The sequence below is a fragment of the Halichoeres trimaculatus genome, unplaced genomic scaffold (genome assembly GCF_033239565.1).
Source record: "Halichoeres trimaculatus isolate MK-OKI-2021-1 unplaced genomic scaffold, fHalTri1.1 fHalTri1_scaffold_8, whole genome shotgun sequence".
Classification (NCBI taxonomy): Eukaryota; Metazoa; Chordata; class Actinopteri; order Labriformes; family Labridae; genus Halichoeres; species Halichoeres trimaculatus.
The window spans coordinates 14034434-14060060 of NW_027437186.1; the positions used below are offsets into that span (position 1 = coordinate 14034434).

Consider the following 25627-nt stretch of genomic DNA (forward strand, 5'->3'; position numbering starts at 1 on the left):
TCTCACTCTGTTTCTCCTATTTCTCACCAATATCTCTCTTCTTTTTACTCTGTCATGTTCCTTCCTCAATGACAAATCATAAAGGCAGGGACTTTTCCTCTTTCTCATACTTCCATCATTCTTCTTTCGCTTCACCATTTTCTTTGTTTGCGCTCTAAGACTTTGGCGGTTGCTAAGCGCTCTGTTCTCTCATTTTCATGTATGACTGATGTAATAAACTACATTGAAGAAGACTGAGAGAAAAATCACATTTGCTAGATTCTGAGCTGGGAAATCCTGAGGCAGATGAGACCTTGATTGTTGTTGATTTCATCTCAGTCAAAAAAATGAATTCTGGGTAAGCCAAATCAGGCTGTTAACGTGCTCAAACTATAGACTGTATTTAGAGTGGACAGTGTGGCTCTGCAATTTACCATTGTACGGTTTTGAAGCCAAAGTTCCCCCATCACGGGAGAATCTGAGTGGAGCTGGGTGACAAAAATACTTGACTCTCTTTTGAGAGTCTAATCACTTCTTGACTCTACCTCCCGACATATTTTACAAACCCTGACAAAAATACACGAGAATGGCAGCTGTCAATCATCATTAAACCTTACATAAAGCCTTGTTTTTAACCTCGGATAACTGATAAAAATGAAACTTTTCAGAAAAAAAGAGGACTTGAATACAAGACAGCCAAATGATATCTTCAAATCAGCACAACAATCTGATGTGAGAAACATTTCTACGAGGAGTGTTAATAATATTTTAAAGTTTGACCACAGCCCATCTGGAATGGCTGGAGAGCTGGATTTTTTCAACCTATGCTACAGCCAGCCACCAGGGGGAGCAGACCTCACTTCAAGCCAAGCGAGCGGACGTCCATTTTTTTTTTTTACAGTCTATGGTTCAAACAGTGTAGACTGACCTCAGCATTGCACACAAACTCCACTTCAGCAAAGTATTGGAGATTCCTTATTGTGCTAGTTAGGAAAAGCAAACAAAGCACAGTGTCCAAACACTCAGCAGGAGCCCCACGTATTCATACACACACACACACACACACACACACACACAAAGCGTTGTTCCACACTGCAGGCCGACACTAAACATCACCACTGGCTTCCTCCATTTCTCTTCCGTTTCTACCTCTGAAATCTCTTCTCCACCAACCTGTGTCTGAGCATTACACATTGCAGAAGGAGCAGAGGTGTAGATATCCTTGAACTTGAACTATGTGGGGCGTATGGATTGGCTTTAAGATTTGCTGCCATTTCTCTGCGTAAAGCAGCCACATAACTATAATATTTTGTTTTCTTTAATTACATTTTATTTTAGCTAGTCTTGTAAACACAAGATAAGTTAAGTTATACTTTGTTTTTAAAAAGTCATTTTATTTTCGTTGCAGGAATCAAAATGTAGTTTTTTCTTATTTCATAGCTTTTGTTTGTTTCTAAGGTCTCTGAACATGTGTTCGCTGTTGGGGTCTCTATAAGGTTCAGAGTAAAAAAACAGTCATTGTGTGTTAATTGCTGCTAAAAACCTCTCTAAGGCATAATAAATGTTGTGAAACAGTCACAGTGCCGTGATATTTAGACTCCAGAAATACTCGGTTATTTTTAGTAGGAGACCAGGGTGTGGTTCAAAGTCTTGTGTTGTTTGACCCATCCATCACTCCCACCCACGGCCTCCTACTCACACTCTCTTGCATCACCTGACATTTCACGTGTTCGACAGCATGAGGAGCAATCTGAGTGTTTACTTAGGAGTTAGTTAAAGATCCAGGGTATCTTAATTTAGGATCCATAAATTTTCTCTTATGCTAACAAATTTCACATATTTGACGTGTTATTTTTTGTCTGCACTTCCTGTGGCTTGACAGGATCATGGAAGTTCACTTGAACCATCTCTGTGGTGGCCACTCTTTGTTTCCCTTTTTTCAGTGGGAATATGTATACTTCAGTGCTAAACTAAAAATGAACAACTAACTGGCTGTTTTCGTGTTGGGTTTTGCAGCGCTAAGTGCTGTTACAGCCATAAAAAAATTAGATACATAGGCTACATCTCCTTTTTTGTTGATATCTTACTAGAGATGTTCACATTTATTCAACTGAACAATTTGATGCTGCCAACCCTGACAGTTAGCAACAGAATAAGTGGTTTGTTAATCAAATTATTGTTAATATGATATCATAAGAGGCCTAAAAAGCCCTATCAGTCATTGTGTCCACATGCCACTTACAATGCATTTAGCTGTATTAATTGTTGACTTCTATCATGCCATAATATTCTACAACCCAGATCTTAACGAGCACAGCTGTGATGTGGTTTGGCAGTAGTTAGATTTAGAAATAGGGACAAGGTTGTGTGCATGCTTTGTCCAGTTAAGCTGGTATTCAACCATAAAGCTTGCGGATTTTAACCTGCAAGGACAACAAATGGTTGAAAGTACTAGTTCTGCAAGTGTTAGCCACCTGCAGCAAACCAACTTCCTTTGCCCTCAGACTCTGATATCAATGTTTTAAAGAAGATGTGTTGGAAAAGGTGAGGGTCAGAGAAAGAGTTGTTGGCTCTCAATCAGAAGGTCGAGGGTTCAATCACAGCTCCTGCAGTCACATGTCAGAGTACTTGAGCGAGACACTGAACCCCAAGTTCCTCCCATTGTTGATCAGTGGTGTGTTGATGGGTATTAATGTGTTAGCTAAAATTGATGGTTCCCGACAATACAAGTCTCTGCCGTTAGTGTGTGAATATGGTGTGGATGGGGGAAACAGACTGGAGGAGTGTAAAAGCCTTTTGAGTGGTCATGGGTTAAATTTTTAATGTTTTCTGAGTGGTTTCCTACCTTAACTCACCAGCTGATATCTGAACACATCTTAGCCTCACAGAAACTGCTCAGTAAAGCTCAGTCAGGGATGGATCCACAAATCAACAACAGACACAATAGCACAGGCCTCACTGTCCACTTTTAAAAAAGCATCTTAAACACATTTTTATTCTTTGGCTCTTAACCGCTCAGCAAGACCTAGTTTCCCGTACAAAAGAAAATATATTGCAGCGTATTGGAAAATATCATGTCATATATTAGGTAATATATTCCCATATATGAGATTTAGTATTTATATTTTCCAATATATTGCAAAATATGGAAAGCAGCAATCATTTGTATATTTTGCAATATATTGCAATATATTATTCCATGTATATCATAATATATCAATAATATATTACAATACATTTCAAAAAGTATATTGGTACATATATTTTTCTTTCATAAGGGTTCTTTGCCTAATCGTATTCCCTTTTATTATCTTTTATTTGCTTTTATTTTTTTTTCTTTTATGTCTGTTTCTATCATTTCATTTTTACCTGTGCATCACTTTGTTTACAGCTGTAGTGGTTTTTGAAAAGTGCTTTACAAATAAAGTTGCTACGGTAGTTGTTCTAAAAAATAGAGACCTCAAAGTGGCATGGGATTGTGCATGGTGCACCTGGTTTTAAAACGACATCTTGTTAAATTTAGATGGTAACAATAGTTTCCTGGATGTCTGAAGTCTTGTGTTTCACATTTGCAACCACGCACAGTGCTATTTTGATGAAAGCGTTTGTGTAATAAAAATATCTTAATTATATCATTCCCTTTAACATTTTTGATTTGCAGCCAGAGGATGTCTATCAACAACCAACCCTGTGTGTGGGAGTGTGCCTTCCATCTTCATCAAAAGTAAAACAGTATCTTACAAAAACACACTTTATCCTCTATTTAACAAGGAGGCGACACCATCAAGACCACGCATCGCCTCCAGGAAGTGAACTCAGTGATTATTCTCTCACTAATCACGCCATCTATCTCTGCAGGCCAACAATAGCGAGCCTCAGTCAGAGCAGAGCAGTAATCTGTTCTTGACAAGGCAGGGGAGAAAACAAATGGCTGCGTGCAGTCAGTGTGTGGGCTCAGCTGGCACAAAGACAACACAATGTAACACACTTTGCCCGGATACCAGCCTTATAAGCAGAGCGGGATCCTCTCACCTCACCGGAGACTCCATGTATGGAAAAAGTGGGACCGGAATTCCGAATCATGGGCTTTTGTTTTTGATCCCTTCTACAAGTCTGAGCAGCACGAGCACGTGCTCAGCTGTGATTTATGTTGGGATCAAAATAATGCACCACTATGCTCGGTTATTAGCTAAGAGTTTCATATTTTTCAAACTGGATCATGTCCTTTTAATTGTGTCCACGCTTCGTCACGGCGAGCTCCACCAGTCCTATTTCTGGAGTTCCCTCTTCTCCATTTTTTCAAACCAAAGTCCATATATGGTGAATGACGTAACGGGAGACCCAGAGATCCCCTTTATAACCATACTGCAGCATCCAGGAGCTATTAACAAGAGATGAGAGGCGGTAGAGACAGGGGTTAATAGAGAAGATGAGAGAAATTAGTCACAATGTTTGAGAGGCAGTCAGGCAGAAAAGTGGAGAAACTGACTCGAATATTTAATTAGTTCAACACGGCTGATCCTCGTCTCACAGAAAAGATGACTGCTAAGATAGCTGATGAAGTGTCTGCGTCTCTCAGCGGGATTGTAGACAGTATTCCTAAAGAGCTGTACGCAGCGGAGGGAGTTCTGCCTGCACAGATTGTTTTTAAACAGGAGGCTTTAGGGGAAGAAGAGCATGAAGGGAAACATGGGGAGGATGAAGGCGGTAAGATGTTTTTTATTCTGGAGGAATATGATGGAAGGTGAAATTTCTGACTTTAATTGCAGCGAAATGTTTTTAAAAGTCTCCCAGTCATGATGGTGCGCAAGAAAAAAATTCTTGTCTTTGTCTAATGATGCATTTGTTTACGTTCCAGGTGATCTTCTGTTCGAGGAGAAGGGCGCACCTGAGCTGCTGCTCCACGGCGACTTGGCGCAATACGTGGCCACTTTACGCACGCACCCTGTGGCGTTCACCGGGAAGTTTTCAGTGGACTCCAGAGGCGCAGGACAGTGGACACCTGGGGACGTAATAAACGTGGTCAGCGCTGACATCTCCAACCCAGGACCGGTAACAGAGTCTGAATCTTCCTCGGCATCCCCAGATCTTTACGCAGCAGCAGGGGGAGGAGGAGACGCAGTGGACACGGGGGACGGCACCATGGCGCACGGCCAGCCCGACATCAACCACATGTACGCGCCCCCTCACCCTCATCCCCATCCTCACCCAGCGACCTCCTACTCCTGCAGCGGGGACATGTATCAGGACCAATCAGCAGGGGGCTACCTGGCGACGTCCACCTGCGCCTTGTCCTACCACGCGCCACCGACCTACAACTCCATGCCCAAACCAACAGTGGACAGTGCTGCGCTGCTGTCCATTATGCCAGAGTACGGGGGCTTTTACCAGCAGAGCTGTCAGAGAGACATCCAGACGGCTTTCCCGGAGAGGAAATCCCTCCCCTACCCGCTGGACTCCCTCAGGGTTCCCCCTCCTCTCACGCCTCTCAACACCATCAGAAACTTTACGCTCGGTGCGCCCTCACAGGCAGCAGAGGGCCCGATGGCCGCAGCTTTTCCCAACCACCAGAACCTCCCTCTCAGACCCATTCTGAGACCCAGGAAATACCCAAATAGGCCCAGTAAGACACCAGTCCACCAGAGGCCGTACCCATGCCCCGCAGAAAGCTGCGATCGCCGGTTCTCAAGGTCGGACGAGCTGAGCCGGCACCTGCGAATCCATACAGGTCACAAACCCTTCCAGTGCCGCATCTGCATGAGGAACTTCAGCCGCAGCGACCACCTCACCACCCACATCCGCACACACACCGGGGAAAAACCCTTCTCATGCGACCAGTGCGGGAGGAAGTTCGCACGCAGTGACGAGAGGAGGAGGCACATGAAGATTCACCTCCGGCAGAAGGAGAAAAAGTCCTCAGCGCCCTAACCCCCAGTACGCGCGGCGTGATGCTGCTGAATGTAAACTTTATAAATCTGAACACACCTTCCTCGCCTCAGCCTGCCTGCCATCAAAGCTCACGACTTTTCCTGTTCTCACAGAAACAAAAAGGCATCTATTTGGACTCCATATCTTTCTAAATCAGAGATAACTCGGTGTCCCATGATGTGATTGAGTGTGACGTCATTGTTTATCCCAATTACTAAAAAAACATTTCTCACACAAGTCAGTGGACCTGATCATCATCATCATCATCAGACTCTTTCACACTTTACACAAGCATCACTGAGTACTGTGGGTTTAATTCACTGGAATGTAGATGGAGTTTGGTTCACTTGATACACAGTTGGTGTCAGCTACCAGTTTCTCAGTGTGACACAGTGTGCCATCTGCCCAAGTGCTCTGTGGCAAGGCATTGTTGTGTCTACTGTCTATGCTTCATAATCTCAGGGATTCAGTCACAATTCAGGCTTCAAGAATGAAACCAAAATCCCGTAGATCAGCTGAGTGGAGCAGGGGAGTGGGCTGCTCCTCTGCTGCCAGCTGGGGGTGGTTTGGTTTCAAAATGCAGTTTAAATGCAACAAAAAGAAAAAACAAAGTAGTTACACTCCTTTCAACAGGACAATTAAACCTGTTAAAATGTTTTCCAAACACACAAATACGACGTGTTCCTAATACCTTATTAGATACATTTTCCTAAAATATGTAAATAGCATAAGATGAGACAAAAATCAGGATGTATTTTTCAAGGTTTACAAGAGACAGAACACAATCTATGAGACAGACTCACAGTGTTACAGAAGTAATGTTGTTTTTTATTAAATATGTACACACGTAATGTCTAAAATGTGTCAGCAACATTTGACAGTTGATAAAGATATAAAACTACATGCAAAACTGGAGTTACTCACTGTTTTGGTTTGACACTGTAACACACTGTATTTTTAAAAAAGGGGGCAAGGAGCAACCTGAGAGATGCTGTGACATCACAAATCAGGGAGTGAATTAAGAGGAAAAACTCAGAGGAAATTTAAGGGCCTGTGTCCACAAGTACTTTTAAGTTTGTTTGTTTGTTTGGTTGTTGTGTTTTGGCTGGCAGCACCCACTTTCTATACAACACCAATGCAGTTCCACATTTTCAGCACTTTGTGTGCAAATTGCAAAATGGCAGAGGGGAACGAAGTATTTTTTTATTTTTGGTACGGTTTACATGACAGAGCTACAGAACACGATTTCTTTCTTTTGCTTTAGAAATTCTGTGGAGTTTAGGAGAAAATTTAACATACAGATCAACTGGAAACAGACTCAACAATCTGGCAGTTACAAAAGAAGTTAGACAAATTTCCCATGTAGAAGTGCTCTGAAACTGAGGTTGTGGGTGCTGCAAGCCCCCCCAAAAAACACTCTCAGTGGACAGTGGACACAGGCCTTAATTGCTAGATGCAGCAAAATCAAGCTTTTTAATCCTGCTTTTGTATCATATCTGAATTGTTAACAATGACATTAATATGTTTGTTTTATGCACCTGATAAAGAGTTTTGATTGATTGCTGCTTTGTTACTTTGTTGGGGTTTATGAGATTGTAGCCTGATAATCTGTTTCTGTTGGCTAGACTTTCTTTTTGGCTGCATTCTGGTGCTTTCGTGGACTTGTTGATATTTGTAGGGAACAAACCAGCATTTTTACCTGATGAATGTGAGAGAAGAGTCCAATGAAAGCTGTGGGGGGTTTTTTTGTTTTATAATTTTATGCAAAAAAAGAGTCGAGCACTAAAGCTTTATTCTGCTGGACTGATGCTTCTTGTCAATGCAAATAAATATTGACGTGTCGAACTGTTTCTGCCTGTTCTTTTTAGCTGTTTACAATATAAAAAATATTCTAAAATAAATTGTGGCCCTCACATTTTTAAAGCTGTGTTAGCGCCATTCACATACAGGAAATAATAATCCCTCTGATCTGAGTAGTCCTTCAATTGATGTTTATTTTGATGCCCCCTATGGACAAAGGATAGTATGTCCTAGCTCCGTGCTGACCTTGTCAGAAGTGTCTACGTACAGAAGATATTGTTCTGTATTCCTCAAACACTCAAAACCTTTGAGCTCACAGTAAATCACCCTGCATGATTTCCCCCCCTTATGCAGTCATTTTTTAGCTCAATAGTACCAGCTCCTAATGTCTGGAAACACGGAAAAGCCAACATTCTCATACAGGTACAGCTCAACAGAATAGTGTCTTTTAATACAAAAAGCAAAACTCGGAATTACTCATCTCCACAAGGACGGTAAGCCACAAAAGGTCATTGCTAAAGAATTCAGCTGTTCACAAAGTGCTCTATCCAAGTAGATTTCTAAAAGTTAAATGGAAGGAAAAAGATACACAAGCAGCAAAGACGACAGCAAACATGAGAGGACTGATGCATTCCTCGTCTCAAACTCCTGAACAAGAGACAACATCAGAAGCCTCTGTTGTCACTCAGGTTACACAAGTGGAGAATAAGAGAATAGTCAAAAACTGTGTTGGAGAAAGTAGGCCCCACTTACGCTAGATATGCTCTAGCATACACACAGAATGTAGGATTGGTCTTTCCCAAGGTAACTTTTTCTGTGTTGATTTTATCAAACACACTGTAATGACAACTAATACAGTCACTAAGGAGTACAAACCATCAAAGCTCAATGTGAGCGTCATTACTCTGCCCACTCACCTGCTCGCTGTGAATGTTTCAGACTCTTACCTGCTGTGTTGACAGTTCACCCTGTCATCCCTGAGTATGTTTTAAAAATAAAGAAGTCCGGACAGAGTTGTGTTAAAAAAAGAATATTACTGTGACAAAGATATTGTCACTCTCTAAGGACTGAAAGAAGTGAAGCATTCACACACACTCATTCACATACCCACCACATGTTTTCTCAGTGGCTGTCCTTATTTCATTTCCCCCATCTGCTTCCCTGCTACTCCAAAGATTCATTTGGTACAACCAGACGTGTTGGTGAGGTGTTCCTTTAAGGGGGGAGTGTCTCAGGTGTGTTGATTGGGGATGAATCCACCTTAAGCTTAAGCAGGGTTTGTTTCTCTGTGTTTATATGCATAGTCTGATCGTAGATACATTTTGGCAAAAGATCATTTTACTACATACATGGTATGGTTTACATTCATCAGCTCTCAGTTTTCATCTTAATTTGATCTATCATGGTTAATTAGTATAGTTTATGTTTCTAGCTGGTGGTTGGTCCAGAGGGAGGGGCTTAGCATTTAAAGGCCTCTGGCCAACATGGCTATTGAGGAGTGTTATGTCTGAGAATTTGTGGGCAAAGTAATTGCATGATCCTCTTTTCCTTTGTCCTTTTGCCTCCAGAGATCCTGATTTTTGCACAGCTTTTGTAAATAAAAACACAGCCTTCATTTCTGCAACTCAACCATCATCGTGTTGTTTTCAGTGGACCTGTTTTGTAACAATTACATAACACCAACTAGAAAAGCACTCAGAGAGCGCAGACCTTCAACAAGCATATTGTGATTGTCACCAACACTTTAGTCTTACTTTTATGTTATACTCCTTTTCAGCAGACTGTCTGCTACAATTTGGTGTTAGTTGCAGGTTTGTACAATAAATTGTTACCTGACAGTGTTTGATTTGATTTTGATTTGATTTATTTAAGATCCACCATTAGTTACAGCAAAATGCAGTAGCTATTCTTCCTGGGGTCAACAGTGTTGATGATGATGATGATGACCTAGTACATATTTCATATTCCAGATCTTAGTATCCAGAATATTGCCAGGATCTAGATTGTTACATCTGTCAGAAATTATGGTGACCTTGTCTTGTGTTGTTTTGCAAAGCAATCCGACCATTTATCAAGAAGTTATATACGCATATGGTGAAATGGGCCCCAACTCAATGATAAAGAATCTTTAAAAAAAAATCCTGGATACAGACAGTGCTCTGGATCACCTCCAAAATTTAATCACTTCTTCCTTATCCCATTTTGAACATTTCCTAAAAATTTCATCAAGATCAGTTTGTTACTTTTTGAGTTATGTTGTTCACAGACAAACAGACAAACTCTCCCAAAAACATAACCTCCTTGGCGGAGGTAATAAAAAGGATTTTTATTACAGAAATTGTGGTCCTTGTATTCATTTATATGCACTCAATACTTGGCTGGGGCTCCTTTTGCTTTAATTATTTTATAGTGTGTTATGTCTTGAAGCAGATCAGCCTGTGGCTCCGCTCAGGTGTTGTGGAGGATCAGGTTGCTTTAATTGCAGCATTTAGCTTCTCTGCTTGTCAGCAGAAGGAAACATAAAGTGCATTGTAACTTCCTTGTAAATGTCTGCGTTGACTAAACTTTAAAAACACAGTGGACCAACAGCAGCAGATAACATGGCACCCCAAACCATCAATGACTGTGGAAACTTCACTCAAGACGTCAAGCAACTTGGATTGTGTGCCTCTCCACTCTTCTTGTAGACTCAGAGTCCGTAGGCTCTGTAAGACGGGACAGGTAGAAACTGCGATCCATTCCCTCATTGCCTGTCCAAATTATACAAACATCAGAGAAATAATTTTGAAACGGAGCACCTGAGAGCCTTTATAAGACTGACTCCTGAGGAGAGGTGGAAGGAAGCCAGGAGAAAACTGTGTGAGGAGCCTGTTGACACAGAGCACAGACAAGAGCCGCTTCAGAGGCCATGGAAAAACTCAAGAGGGAGAGAGAGGAAAGAGGAAATGTGGAGGAAAGTCTGAAAAGACAGAAAGAGAGATATGAGAAGGAGAGGAGGATGCAAGAGGCCAAAAAGAAAGAGGAGGAGGAGAGGAAGGCCCTGCTAAAAGCCAAACAAGACCAGCTGAAGCAAGCGACCATGAGTGTTCTGAAAGAGGAGCAGAAGAGGAGCCAGGAGGAGACTGAGCTGTGTCCCCTGCCACAGGTAGGAGGCCATGTGTGTGTTTGAGTGTTTGGCACCATAAAAAAGCCTCAAAGTAAAGCTTAACTCAAAACTTGAAGTATGGTGATTACAGTTTGAGCTTCACATTTTTTGCTTTAAAACTCATGGACATGAACAGTTTTATGTTGCCTCATAAATAAACAGACAATAAATAAACATGCTTTACCGAACTCTGTATAACCCAACCTTTTGGCTTTTTTTGTGTGCATGAAAACCTTAAAGGTTAATCGAGGACCGCAAAAATTTAAACTTAAATCCTTTGTGTATTATATCTTAGTCCAAATTTTTAGTCGCAGAGTTCAGTGGATCCATTGTTCAAAAACACACTTTCAATACATAAATAAATAAAAAACATCTCTCATGCCCTCTCTATCTGCTTCAACTCTATGTCATAATTACAAAGTTTATCAACTGAATGATATTGAGACAGAACAACCTTTTTAAGTTTTGCAGCTTGGTGCACTTTGCTTTTGTTTTGCATCTGATAAGGAAGATAGGCCATCATTACTCCCACTTAAAACTGTACAAGCTGCACTTTAAACCCCCCTTACAGACAGATCTGTGTCATACATATTTCTATATAAAATACTTATATAATGGTCTAATAGACACTGAGTCCTTGATTCAATAATGTGTTGCACAAATTACTTCAATCTGAAAAAAGGACTTTGGATCACTGAGCAGTAATCCAGTTCTTTTCCTCCTGAGACAAAAAAAAACTGAGTCAGCAATTTATTGAAAACAGCAGTTAAAGTTTGTTCATCAGCAGATCAAAGTTTAAGACCCAAAGCCAAAATCTGTGCAAAATAATGGATTTGGTGTCATTATCATATCAGGTATTCACACTACATGATATCCTGATCACAAAGGCAAAAAAGCTTCTCTCGTTGAACAGAGTCAGATTGTTGAGCTGCATAAGCAAGGCCTCTGTCAATGTGTCACCACTGCTGAGGTTGGCTAGGGTTAGGGTGCTGAGGGTTATGGAACAAAAAAAAAGTCAAGTGGTAGACCTAGAAAAAAAAAATCTCTGAGGATCTGACCAATTGTCCTTCAAGACACAGAATGATTCTCAACCCAGATTAAGGCAGTTGCTGGTGCCCACTGCAGCCCAATAACCATCAGATGGTGACTGCAAGAGAAGGGCTTTAAGAACACAACATGTCCTTAAAGGTCTCGTCCCCTTCAACGCCACAAATTGCCTGTTTGGACTTTGTGAGGGAGCACCGAAGATGGGAGATTGAAAGGTGGAAGAAAGTTTTATCCTCTGATTTTATCCTCTGAGGAGACAAAATTCACCTTGGTCCCGTTGGCTTTGACGTTACCGGGTTCTTTAACAGGACAACGCTGCAGTTCACAGTGTCCACCTGACAAAAGACTTCTTCCAGAGGAATAAGCCCACTCTTTGGAACCATCCTGTGTGTTCCCCTGATCTAAATCACACTGAAAACATTTGGGGATGGATGGTATGGGAAGTTTACAAAAAAAAAAAATGGACATCAGTTCCAGACAGTGGATGATCCTCCATGAAGCCATCTTCACCACTCGGAGCAACGTTGGCCTCCTTAAAACATTCACATCAAGCATGCTGAAAATTTTTTTTCAAGTGATCTAAAGCTTTTTTTTAAATGTTTTTTGAGATATGATTTTAAACCTTGGATCAGCTGATGAACAGCCTATTTCACTTATATCTTGTTTACATTTTTTTTCCACCTCACGTCTATTTCTTCTTTTTGTATTTTAAAACTTTATGTGGAACCTTTTCAAGATCCAATAGTGCAAAATGTAAATTTGTGCAGTTTTTCAACTGGTCTCAAAAATTTTGATCAGGTGTGTATATCCTGGATTTCATTAACCCCTTACCATTCTTGGAAAGCCTATTTTCTTTTGTTACAAGCAGGCCACTTACAAAATTGATCAGATTACAAACATCAGATTCATAATGAAAGAATGCAAAAAATCAGGCAATGCCCCCAAAGATTACAGGTGGTATTTCTTGAACCATAGATTAATTTGCGTGAGAAATGAGAATGGTTTTCTGTGTTAACTGCTTAATATTTGCATAACATGTAACCAGGGTTATACAAAGTTCATGTTTTTAGGCAAGTGAGAGGAGTTTGTCCCAAAGCTTGTGGCTGAATATGATCCGACCACACTGATGAGGGGTATTTCCTTCAGCTGTGGGCGTGACTTTCACTGGAGTGCACTCTGCGCGGAGTGGAAGCGGGGAAAGATCAGGCCATAGTCCCCCACTGTGAGGGGCATGTGAAAGGCAGGTTTCTTGAAATATTAGTGGCCTGAAAGGTGAAACTCATCTTTCTTCATCAGATGAGTGCTCAGCGTGTTAGAATATAAAGTCAGGGTCAGACGGTTGATTCAGGTGACTTTATTCTGCCAACATTTTTCAGAGAACATGAGAAAATGTTCCTCAACATATTTGCAGAACAAAGTCTTTCATTCACAGCCCGTGTCTGAGACAAATACAGCAGAAATGTTTCGACAAAATAGCAACATTTATATGTAGTGAGAGAAAACCTTCAGTACAGGGGAAAACAAAGCCACTGCTTTCTTTCAACCACCATTCAGACAGACGACCTCCTGTTGTTGAATCATCAGTGTGGACTAACCTGTGAAGTCTACATCCTCACTTTAACACATGAAACACTGCATTACCCTGCTTCATATGAAAACTTTGTTTGAAATGTTTGTTACAAACTGTGAGATTTTAAGTTAAACTCAGTGATTTGTAGTGCATCATCTCAGATTCAGAAAAAACCTGGACACGAATAAGACTTAAAGCCTGGAATTTGAAATGCTTTACTCTCATGCCATGATCATTTTTAGGTCAGGTGCACACGTGAAAGATACATCACCTTACTTGACGTTAGTGAACACAGCAGAGAACTAGTTCAGCTGCATGTTTCACTCTTTCTAATTCTGTAACATGTCATTACTACACCCACCTTTATCCTGTCTCATCAGGTATGTCTCATTAACTTTAAACTCAAACTGTGACAAAAAGCTTTCCATGATCCTTGATTTCCATGATCCACAAAAGAAAACAACATCTTTTCCATTAGCATTCAAACATTTGTGCTAAGAAGTCTGATTTAGTGCACTTCTTTCAGTTATATCCCAAAAATCTGTCAACAATACAAATCACAATCAACAATCCTGAGGATCACATCCTTTCACAAAACCAGAAGTGGGCTCCTATTCACAAAGCAGAAAAAAGGCAGTTTTCAGATATTTTTGAGTCTCTAAAAGCAAGATCTGCAGTTTTTATTAAGTTCTTCATCCAACCAGAACAAATTCCACGAAACTCAAAGCAGGAAGACAATTCAAACAACACATGGACACAGTTCCTCTGTGGTCCCAGGAGACTCAGATCAAACAGCTCAGGTTTGCACACTTCTGTTTTAAATGCTGCATCCAAGGGAAATCAGGGTTAACTGTTCTGTAGATTAAAAACTGAACAGTTTTGTTTCAGATCTGCAGCTGAGTAAAACATGCACTGTATCCTTCATGTGACAGCAGCAACTGTTAGGTTAAACTCAACGTTTGAAATAGAAATTTTTAGCTTATGGTTAGCAAGCTTTACACTGAAGCTCATGCAAGGTTAAAAGTTGAAATGTTGTGTACTTATAGCTTATTAAAAGTATTGCTGCGAGACATTTCTTCAGTTATTTCTATTCTGTAATTGATACATGAAGCGACAACTCTGACCACAGATACGAGCAGCAGTGTTAGATTTCCTAACCCCCTTGAACGCAGCACTAGCACCCTGTACATCATCTATTTGGCATTTCTTGGCCTCTTCTTTACAAAAGCCCTTACAGGGTCTTATTTTGGCCTATTCTCTGACATAACTCTTCTCTAAATGCCTTTCCATGTCTAGACCCCACAGCAGATAAACGAAATGCTTCTATATTTGTTAACAAAGTTAACCGCCTTTAATGGAAAAAAAAAAAACTTCGGATGATGAACCCAGAAGTTCACAGGGGTTTCAGTGGACAACATGTGACCTCAGAGCCAAACACACCTCTAATACATGTTTGTATTTTCTTCAACTGAAATGTAGATACAGCCACAAGCTACCTTTGCAAAAAGGTTAGAGTCCACATTAAATGCAGTAACAGCCGTCAATCTTCAATACTATGTCATCAGATGATTGCTGTTGATTTTCAACAGACTTCAGCTGCAGCCTGCGACTACAGAAAAGAGAGATTATGCTGCAGCATTAATAACTTCAAAGTTACAAAAACTACGAAGTAGGACAGATAATATCTGAAATGTTTGGTTTTTCCCTTATTCCAGAGAACCTTTGAGTGCATTTTAGGCAAATTTTGAGCGTCAGAAACTGTTATTATTCATCTGTCTGCTTCCTTGTCGATAAAACACAGATAAAGAGAGATATCACTCCAAACAAGATGCTGGTTTGTATAACCTGGGGCTCCAATTTTGTTCGAGTGAAAGAGAAACCTGTCTTACTACATTTCACCTTTGAGTCGCAGCAGGGTTCATCGGTAACAATGCAATGAGGTCACCTACTTCTGTATTATGTCCCTAAAAGGAGCAGGTGGTCACACACGCTGCAAAGTTACTTAACCGAGCCCACAGTTAACCCTTTAACTATGTCTGCCTACGAGGGTTTCACGTGCTGCTGACATATTGAGGATTAAAAGTGGACTTTCATTTAGTCTAGTTCAAAAAGCCAAGTCCATTAGTCCCAGTCTTGTGCCACTTCAGGGTGCAAAAACCCGACAAACCCGAGGAAATGAGATATGTCAGGTGGATCAGAGGCACACCTTTGGGCCCGGGTAAGTCTCCCCTCCGCACCAGAAATCCGAGGGCTGTGAGATTTCCATGAGCCAGACCTCCCTCTCTTTCTGTTCAGTGTCATTAACCTCCGAATCAGCCAGAACCTTGTAGTAGTGACAGTCCCTTCCCTCATCGGGGTCGTATGGCGGTGCCAGGATGTCCATAAACGCAGTGGGACCATCCACAGCGTCGATCTGGTGGAGGTTGTCCCGGTCAGGGCTGAGAACGCAAGGCCCACTCTCCTCCGTGTACTCCCCGGTGCAGCGAAGCACTGACCGCCGCAGAGCTCCCATCTGCGTCGGGGGAAGCGGGGGCTCCTCCTGGGAGCTGCCGGCTGGCCGCTCCAGCCTGTCGAAACAGCTGATCCTGACCTTACCGTACATGACTTTCAGTATGCCGTGCATGCCCGGGTGGTCGTGCAAGGGGATAGAGGCACCGCTTTTAAGCAAAAACACCCCCATGCTGAAACTGTCTGTCTCGCAAATCTGCATGTATGTGACCGGGGGCGCGCCGCTGTGATACGTGAGCGGCGAGCTGTCGTCGTCTCTCCGCGGGACGAGCTTCAGGTCCGCTGCCCGCACTTCCGTCATCAGGCTCTTCAGTTTGCCGTGGTTCTCCACAAAAGATTTGCCAGCCGCTTCACCCACCCGAGGTGGGCTCCTGAAAGTAACAAGGGCCTGCCGGGCTATTCTCTGAACAATGGAGGTCATGTTGTTGTCTCCAGGCATCATACCGAGGCAGGGGACGGAACAGGGCTGACCAGTCTGCACTTGTCGCCCGTTAGCGGTAGCTGTTTAGCTAGTACCAAAGATCGTATGTTGTCTAGACGACTCACTTCGCCGTCAAACTTTTTTATGGTTTGTAGGCCACTTTGGTGAAGATTTTATGAAGTCTTCATGAGCCTGACATAAAAGGGATTGATAGACGTGAATCAAGTTTTTACACACGTTATGAGGGAAACAAGTTGAGTTTCTGTGCTTTGTCAAAAAATATCAAAGGACCCGCTCTCGTTGTGATTGCCCGAAAATATATCTGAGTGAGCCACCTCTCTGCATATACTGCTCTTTGATCAGCGAAACACCATGTACTGCCTGCTGCCCCTTCACGTGCTCATGTTCCTGCTTTTAGAAAGTTAGCCGACGATAATTTGGACGTTGACATATATCACACTATAATAACGATGCATAATAGCTGTAGTAAAGTGGAAATGAATACATAATTTGCTATATAGTTTCTTAACTTCAGAACCCCATTTTTGAATAACTGTCACACACGTCCACACCAGCGAGACTTCTGAGTTTACACCTTGTGCATTCTGGGAAATGCAGTCACTTGGTTTCAAGAAGTGTTCCTCAGTAAACAAAACTTATTTATCCTAAATTAATACACGGTAGAAATTTATCATCCGACACTTTTTTGTCAAAATTAAACTTTAGTCTTAGTATGAGGTAATAGATTTGCACTGGTACTACATAATCAGAAAGATAGTGCACTACAATACCCATAACTCCATTGTTGATTCAACTTTTAATGATCTTTCCCCCCAGTCATTATTTAAATATGGGAAAGCCATTCGCAAATATAACTTGTGAGTCCTCTGTAAGCACGTACGGACTCTGTGGAGTTTAGTGTTTCATTAGACATTAACCAGTACATGTTTGAATGAACATATTGGTAAAGTATGAAAAATATCACAATTTCACAAAAATGTCCTGAAAATACATAGAGGAAAACGAAACAATTTCTTTCAAAAGTGCAAAAACTATGGACCTCATTTTATCTTCATAGGAAAAGTAATTAAACAGCTGAAATAATTAGCTTATTGTAATGTGGCAAAAAAAAAAAAGTGATATGTGTAATTGATGAACAGTTCAATGATGCGCAGAGTTGAGAAGGACGCCAAGTCTAGGACAGCTGACAGGAGGAAGAGTTTGGTTTAAAATGCAAGATAACTACAAACCATGCTATTTGAGGCTGCTCATTGGGTAAATCCCTGCGTTACAAAGCTAATTGCTGATAATACTGATCGCAAAATCCATCAAAACTTGTTGAGGTATTTAGAGTTGGCCTACGTAATATAATGTTCAATTTAGTTTATTCCATTTATATTGCACCTTACTAAGTCATTTAATCTGGTAATAAATTTTATCTGCGGGTTGTGTAGGTGGGATAATTTGAAAATGTAAAGTCGTCTTCTTTTTCAATTGCCAGCAATTTCTCAGTGAAGGATATGACAGCTTGTTAGAATCAGAGTTTTAAAACTACATGTTATGATCATTTGACACTATCATCTCACCAGGGCTGTTGCTCATGCACACTTGACACAAACAATTTTCCCTATGTGTACAGTTTTTATCCATACAGGAAACAAAGTTGTCTGTTTGAGGTCAAGAGGAAATGTAGCTGCTTTGCCAGCATACGAGTCAAGTAAGAAGCACAACGACCTGAAACAGTAATATTTAAAATAACCAGTTTTTTTGTTTGTGATTGTTTTTTCGTGGGCAAGAAACACTCTTCAGTCCCCACAAGATCAGCAATGACTCATGTAGCTATCTGAGCATGACTCACTTGTTGTGGTATCCTGGTTTGGCATTTCATTGTAAAGACGTAGGCAGTTGATTTGGACATCTTTCTACTGGGAAACACCCACCCACACATGCTTATAAAATGTGAAATATGACAGCCTACTTTCAGAAACTGGTGCAGAGATTTTGTTTTTGTGGTGATAACTATCAGCATGTTCCAAGTTTCGTTTGTTAGTCTGATCAAAGTAAAGAAAGACACGAAGCAGCAGGAAGGGGAGGACTTCTGTGATCATGTTTGATCAGAGGGCTCCTTCTGTAAAATAAGGTGATGGCTGCCTGAGTGTGTGCAACACACAAAGAGACTGAAGTGACAGGAAGTTTTCAAATGCCTTTACTGAAAATCTGCCTAGTCTTATCCTTCACTTACTGCAAAGAAGTAAGTCATATATCCACAATGACATACTTCAGTGGACAGAGGAAGTACCAGAGCAGCATTGACATGACATGAAGCTGCAGTTGATTTTGGTCAATCACTGCATTGAGAGCAAATTTTTGCTGCAACAGATATTGGATGATATCTGACACACACACACACACACACACAAACACACACACACACACACACACACACACACACACACACACACACACACACACACACACACACACACACACACACACACACACACACACACACACACAGGTATATATATATATAGGGTTAGGTTATATGTCTGTGTGTGTGTGTGTGTGTGTGTGTGTGTGTGTGTGTGTGTGTGTGTGTGTGTGTGTGTGTGTGTGTGTGTGTGTGTGTATTTATAAAAGATGGCCTCGGACTACATATAAATGTACAGTGTTACTGTGCACGCTATATCTGGGGGACCTGACAGATCCAGTATTAAACATGCAGCCATGTGATTGGCAAAGCAGCAATAGAGGCGGGTCTTCCTCTGTCCCAAGAAGCGAGCAGTGTATGCTAATTGAACCTGTGTGCAGTTTGACAGAGCTGCTGTGTTGCTGAATCTGTTCATTTCTGACTGAAAGATAACATCTTTGGCCTCCATGTATCCTTTGATGAGTGTTCAAAGACAATAACACAGGTGAAAAATGAAAATTTTGGGAATTATTTCTTGAAAACATTAATAAAATTGTCTTATCAATCAGTAACGTCACAGACCCCCTGCAGTACCTCTATCGACCCCCTAGGAGCCACGAACCCCCAGTTGAAGACCGCTGCTGAAAAGAGTATATGCTTTCAACCTAACAATCAGAAAACCACACTGCAGGTGAAGAAGTATGAATGCCTTGCCATTGTAAATGTTGAAAAAATGAATGAGAGCGTGTACTCACACTGATCTTGATGAGTGGGTTGGAGATTCCTAAAATGATTGGATTACATAGCAGAGCTGACCCTGTCTGGAGAAGTTTATAGCCTAGCTTCTGTTCCAGTTCTTTAGCTGGTTTCTCAACAAAGGGGCTGAGCTGACCAGCATCCCTTTTGGGTATTAATGTTTCTATTGATGAGCAACTTGACCGCATTTCAGAACACCAAACTATCCCTTTGGAGTTTTAAAAGCAGAGTATTCTATTGAAATAAAAAGGCTCTTAGGTGTTATTATTAATGTGTTATTCTTCACCTCTGAAAATGGATGTAATGACCTCTCTGTAATCTCTGAGTATGAATCATCAAATATAGGGACACAAATAATAGCCGTCCTCGCCAACACCTCACAGATGGATGTGCTGACTGCCTGTGTATGAAGCTTTACTCTGATGATCAGATAATCTATGACACACCGCAGCGTAACCCAGTCTGGGAACTTCCTCCTGCCCACTCTCCTGCCGAACGCCTTCGTGTTGACTTTTTAATACCCACAATAAAACGATTTAATTTGCTCTGCGGCTGTGTGAGTGAACTCATCATGAGGACACAAACAGCTCCTTCAAAAAGAGATGTCACCCACTCCCACACAGATCATCTCCTCACTTCCCTTCAGCTCTTCAATCTCCTTCTTCAAGAAGTCAGTTTAACACCCACCTACTCACAATATGACACAGAGGCCTTGTCTGAACGCCAGAAAAATACCACCATAGAGCGAGTGTGTGCAGTCAGAAGATGACGTTGCAGATCTTGAGGAACATGATGTTTTATTAGTGGGAAGTGAAGGCAGGCTGAAAATAGACGGCGTGATTCAGAGCACGGACAGTTATAGCCCTGATTTGAAGCCAAACTGAGGAAGCCCCGCGTAGGTCGGCCTCCAAATCAAATAAACAGGATGAGTTATTGTGTTGCAACAGGCTGTCACATGTGGGTCAAACACACACACATACACACGCACATACACACACACACACACACACACAAACACACAGCCTTGTATATTTACATCACAACAGTAAACACCAGTAAATCTGCATGATTTTCTGGCGTGTTGACAATTTTTTTTTAGGCTTGTTGTAGGTAAGTGAACTTAAAAATGTTTTTTGTCTTCAGGTTTCTCTCTTTTTCAAGATCTTTCAAAACAAGTTTTATTGATAAGAAACTGAGCAACTGTTGGAAACTTTGAGTTTGCAGTGATCACAGCTTACAAACCTGACACATCTCCTTTCTGTTAACCGCTTTGGTCTTTTAGTTTAGTTTTCTATTCCTTACAAAACCTTATTACCTCCACCAAGAAGGTTGTGTTTTGTGAGAGTTTGTCTGTTTATTTGTCTGTGAACAACATAACTCAAAAAGTAACAAACGGGTCTTCATGAAATTTTTCAGAAATGTTCAAAATGGGAGAAGGAAGAAGTGAATAAATTTTGGAGGTGATCCTGATCACCTGATTTTTTAAAGGATTCTTTATCATTGTGAGATAGGGCCACTTTCACCATATGTGTATATAACTCCTAGATAAAAGGTCAGATTGCTTTGCAAAACAATAAAAGACAAGGTCACGATAATTTCTGACAGATGTAAAAGTACTATCCAGATCCTGGCAATATTCTGGATACTAAGATCCAGAATAGGAAATATATACTGGGTCATCAGAATTTTCAACACTGTCAGGAAACAAATTATTGTACAAACCTGCAAGTAACACCAAATTGTATCAGACAGTCTGCTGAAAGGGAGTATAACATTAAAGTAGGACTAAAGTGTTGTGTGAAAATCACAGTATGCTTGGTGGAGGGCTGCGCTCTTAGAGTGCTTTTCAACAGTCAAACCCCACTTGCTGCTCATATTTGCCATGAGTAATTTAAAAGTTCTAGTTATTTTAGTCAGTTTAATAACAAAATATTCTTGCTCCTATGATTTCATTTTTCACTGATGCCCCCATGCTGCACAAGTGTCCCGCTGTTCACTGTGAAGAAAGCTTTACCAAGTGTCTATAGTGTTGTGTGAGAAACCATCACCAAGTCTTCTTTATTTGTTCGTTTGGCAGCTGTCGCACTAAAGTTCCTGAGGGTTATTCAACCCCTCTGACTGACTGGAATATCTCACGGGTTGTGAGGTTATGATTACATTTTCTGACCCCTTTTCAAGTTGTTGCTGCTTTTATAACTCTCCTGATAACTAAAGCACTTCACTGTGAAGAAATCTGAGTTAGTAATCACCAAATATGGTTAGTCTGAAGTTTGCATGCCATTGTCCCTCGGACACTTCAGCTTGAGTGAATCCAAATGTGTATTGTGACAGGCTTCGGTCCACAGGGTAAAGGCAGGAAACAGGAACCAGAGGAGTGTAACACAAAAACCTTCACACAGCAACTGAGATCACTCATAACTCTGGATTTCGTGGAATTAGGTGATACATTTAACTTTACCCAGAATTGTTAAACCAGGATTAGAAAACTGTATTTTGAAAGAGATGGTTAAAATTCTGCAACAGATACTGTGAATGCTCTGTCAGATCAGCACTTTAGAAGTAAGCCCAGAAAACATTAAGAGCGATTTCTTTTTGTGTTATTTGTGAATATCTGTTTGTTCTTCTCTCCTCCTGTGCTCCAACAACTTCTCGCCGTCCACTTTGGTGGCTCTGCATGTAGAAATCAGTTATCTATGGCCCACATGGCCCCAGATGGTGGCCGGCCTGCAGGGTAACAATCTGTTGATGCTCTGGCTGATACGACCGCGTGACGCCTCCAGAGAACATTTTTTGCTCAAAAGAGACTGAACGTCAGAGCTGTGACTTTGTGTGGACATGGAGTGTTTGTGTGAGTCCCTGGGGTGACGTCAAAGTGTCGTATCCAGTGTTTACTGTCTCGGTGAACTATCAGCGACAGCCTGCAGTATTTATTGACACACTGTAATGCAGCGAGGAACCGTAACACAACAAGCCAATTCACATTCTGACGTTCCCTCAAGAACATCGTCTTGACTGAGGGTTCACTAAACAAGGTCAAAAAAGAGCAAGAGAAGAAACATACAAACGTATTGAAATGTACTAACACTACATTATGAGGCTCACTCGGTAAAGAAAAACTCACACTGAATTGCATTTTATAATCTTTGTTTGATATTAATATGATTTATAAAATGCATAACCAAATAAAATTTAGAGAATTTGTTATCTTCAACTGTTTACGTCATATTATGAAATCTAACAAAGTGGATTTCTAATCTGGCAGCTACAAATGATCTGTAACAACAAAGTACCAACAGTTTTACGACTTGTGGTTTCAGTCATATAACTGGACCACCAAGCAAGCAAGCCAAGAGAATGCTTAAAGGAATATTTCACTTCTTTTACTGGCACACAAGAATGATTGAACCCTCCACAGCTTTGAGGTCATTCACAGGAAGAAGGTGAGTGCGTGAATACCCATAGCTGAATTTCCTCTTCCTCTCACCTCGATTTGCCAGGGATGATGTTTTCCATGCTTGAGTTTGTATTCCAGATGTGTCCTTGCACATGTTGTCAGGCTATCACCCCTGAAGCACTCATCATTACGGCAGTATCTCCCTCTTTGTCTCCCATGCTCTGACCAGCTGACCTAAACCAAACTGACATTTTCTCATAATTATGAACGTCTCCATGTGTGACGTGTGAAAGACAAGTCTGGAGGATGTCAGGACCTCTCTGGAGATTGTCTTTAACCTCCATGTGAAAACAGCCAAATCCTAAGTTGATATCTTGTTTTTATCTGTGGTTAAACTGCGGTTTCCTCTTATTTATTTGACCCCAGCCATGGCCTCTGACAACCACCCAGAATGGACTTGGTTGTTTTGTAAACTGAACTATCAGACGTCTCTCTTTACTCGTAGTAGTGCCACTGGAGAATCTCCTTACTGTACATGTAAACATGGGTCATGTGAATGACCTTTATGGCCAGTGTTTGGTTTGGGTTCAGAGACTTCTCTGTTTTCACACTGTGCCAGTTCAGGGTTAGTCCATTTAATGCCTGTTTTTGACACTAACTGGCTCCACTGGTCAATGTCTGACATATGGCAGAAAATCCCTCCAGAGAAAGACCTTTTGTTGGAGAGTAAGATCTTTTTGCTGCTGAACTATGAAACAGCAATCATGTCTGGTACATTTGAAACTGAAGTCTGAGCGGAAGTGAGGATTAAGGATCCTATTTTGAAGGTGGCTGGAAAAACTATGGCGTAACTCTACAAATTCGAGTGAAAAAGAAGGATCTACAAATAGCTTCCTTAATATAGCAAAGCCCGCTGACCACTTTGACGTAATTGTGATTTCCCTCAGGCTTAAAAAAGTTTTGACTTGAGAAACAATCACCGATGATCTCTAAGGAATAAAAACTTTAATGTCAGAATAATCACTTCCTTGTGCCTGAACACTGCCCCGTGCGCACACACACACACACACACACACACACACACACACACACACACACACACACACACACACACACACACACACACACACACACACACACACACACACACACACACACACACACACACACACAGAGGATTTAGGCAGACCCACTGATTGTCTCTTCCTCCCACTCTGCACATGTGCACACCAGTTAACACGCCCCCAAAACAGCTTTACATCCTGTTTTGTTCTTTTTTTTTATCTTCCTTTCTTCATTTTTCTCCCATTTTTTTAGTTTCTAAAGTTAATTTTCTTAAGAGACATTTGTCTTTTATGAAAGAGATCCAGAGCTCCCCTATTTTTTTCTTTAAGATTAAAAAAATGAAACAAAACAAAGTAAACATCAACAACTAAATGACAGCTGGTTTTAGAATGAGAACTCTGAGAATTGTATATTGGCAGCTAAGACTAGGGAGCTCATTGAGGACTTCAAGAAGAGGAAAAATGGCATCATAGGTGAGGAGTGTATGGTAAGGGTATTGGACTTCCACTTTCATGGAGTCCACACCATGAAGGACTTGACCTGAGTGAGCTGCTGAAGGAAGCCCAGCAGAGGCTCCTGAGAGAACTTAGGAAGAACAACATCCCTCGTAAAAACTGCGGGTGTCCTTCTTTTAGCGGCCTTGTAGAGAGCATCCTGACCCACTCTTTCTGTATGTGGTCCTGCAGCCAAACAGTGTTGCAAAGGAAAGCGCTCCAGGGGGTCACAAAGGTCACTCAGAAAATCAGAGGCTGCCCTCTCAACTCTTCAGAGGAACTTCACAGTTCCCAGGAAAGCACTGTTCCACAGTTCCTGGGAAAGACTCCAAAATACTGATGGCCTCAATGTGTTTGAACTGCTGCCATAAGGCAGAAAATACAGGTGAATCAGAACAGAAACAGACAAAATGAAAAACAGTTTCTACCTGTCAGCCTGTTAAGTGTCTGCGTGGGAGTGTCTGTCATGTGTTTTTTTAACATTACATTACATACATATATATACACTGCCTGGCCAAAAAAGAAAGTTGCATTAATTTTTCACCAAGATCTTGCATTGATGATGGCAGAGACTGACTGCTGTCAGTCAGCAATCAGTGAGGCTAACTGTAAAAAAAAGGCTTCAATTTGCTAGGGAGCATAAAGATTGGACTCTGGAGCAATGGAAGAAGGTCATGTGGTCTGATGAGTCCAGACTGACCCTGTTCCAGAGTGATGGGCCATCAGGGCAAGAAGAGAGGCAGATGAAGTGATCACCCATCATGCTTAGTGCCTTCTGTCCAAGCCTGTGGGGGCAGTGCTATGATCTGGGGTTGCTGAAGTTGGTCAGGTCTAGGTTCAGCAACAGTTTGTGCCCAAAGAATGAGGTCAGCTGACTACCTGAACATACTGAATGACTGAAAGAGTGGTTCAGGGATCATGAGACTTAATTTTCACACATGGATTGGCCTCCACAGAGTCCAGACCTTAACCCCATTGAGAATCTTTGGGATGAGCTGGAGAAGGCTTTGCACAGTGGTCAGTCTCTACCATCATCAATGCAAGATCTTGGTGAAAAATGAATGCAACAATGGATGGAAATAAACTTTGTGACATTGCAGAAGCTTATCG

The 25627-nt window shown here is 41.4% G+C and overlaps 2 protein-coding genes across 2 annotated transcripts; one reads left to right on the forward strand and one right to left on the reverse strand.

The window, feature by feature from the left end:
* Positions 1–4338: 4338 nt before the first annotated feature.
* Positions 4339–7667, forward strand: LOC141795029 (early growth response protein 2b-like). The gene is made up of 2 exons (XM_074675767.1): positions 4339–4686; positions 4838–7667. The coding sequence occupies exons 1-2, from the start codon at positions 4518–4520 to the stop codon at positions 5905–5907; spliced, it is 1239 nt and encodes a 412-aa protein (XP_074531868.1). The 5' UTR covers positions 4339–4517; the 3' UTR covers positions 5908–7667.
* Positions 7668–14806: 7139 nt separating this feature from the next.
* On the reverse strand, positions 14807–16497 carry adob (2-aminoethanethiol (cysteamine) dioxygenase b). The gene has a single exon (XM_074676561.1). It carries the CDS (start codon positions 16417–16419, stop codon positions 15664–15666), a length of 756 nt encoding a protein of 251 aa, XP_074532662.1. The 5' UTR covers positions 16420–16497; the 3' UTR covers positions 14807–15663.
* Between the last annotated feature and the right edge of the window lie 9130 nt (positions 16498–25627).

Bases quoted from the DNA above. Each gene is read 5' to 3' on its own strand.
- LOC141795029 (XM_074675767.1), top strand. From the start codon at position 4,518: ATGACTGCTAAGATAGCTGATGAAGTGTCTGCGTCTCTCAGCGGGATT. The intron at 4,687-4,837 runs GTAAGATGTTTT...TTTACGTTCCAG, and splicing joins ACATGGGGAGGATGAAGGCG to GTGATCTTCTGTTCGAGGAG.
- adob (XM_074676561.1), bottom strand. From the start codon at position 16,419: ATGATGCCTGGAGACAACAACATGACCTCCATTGTTCAGAGAATAGCC.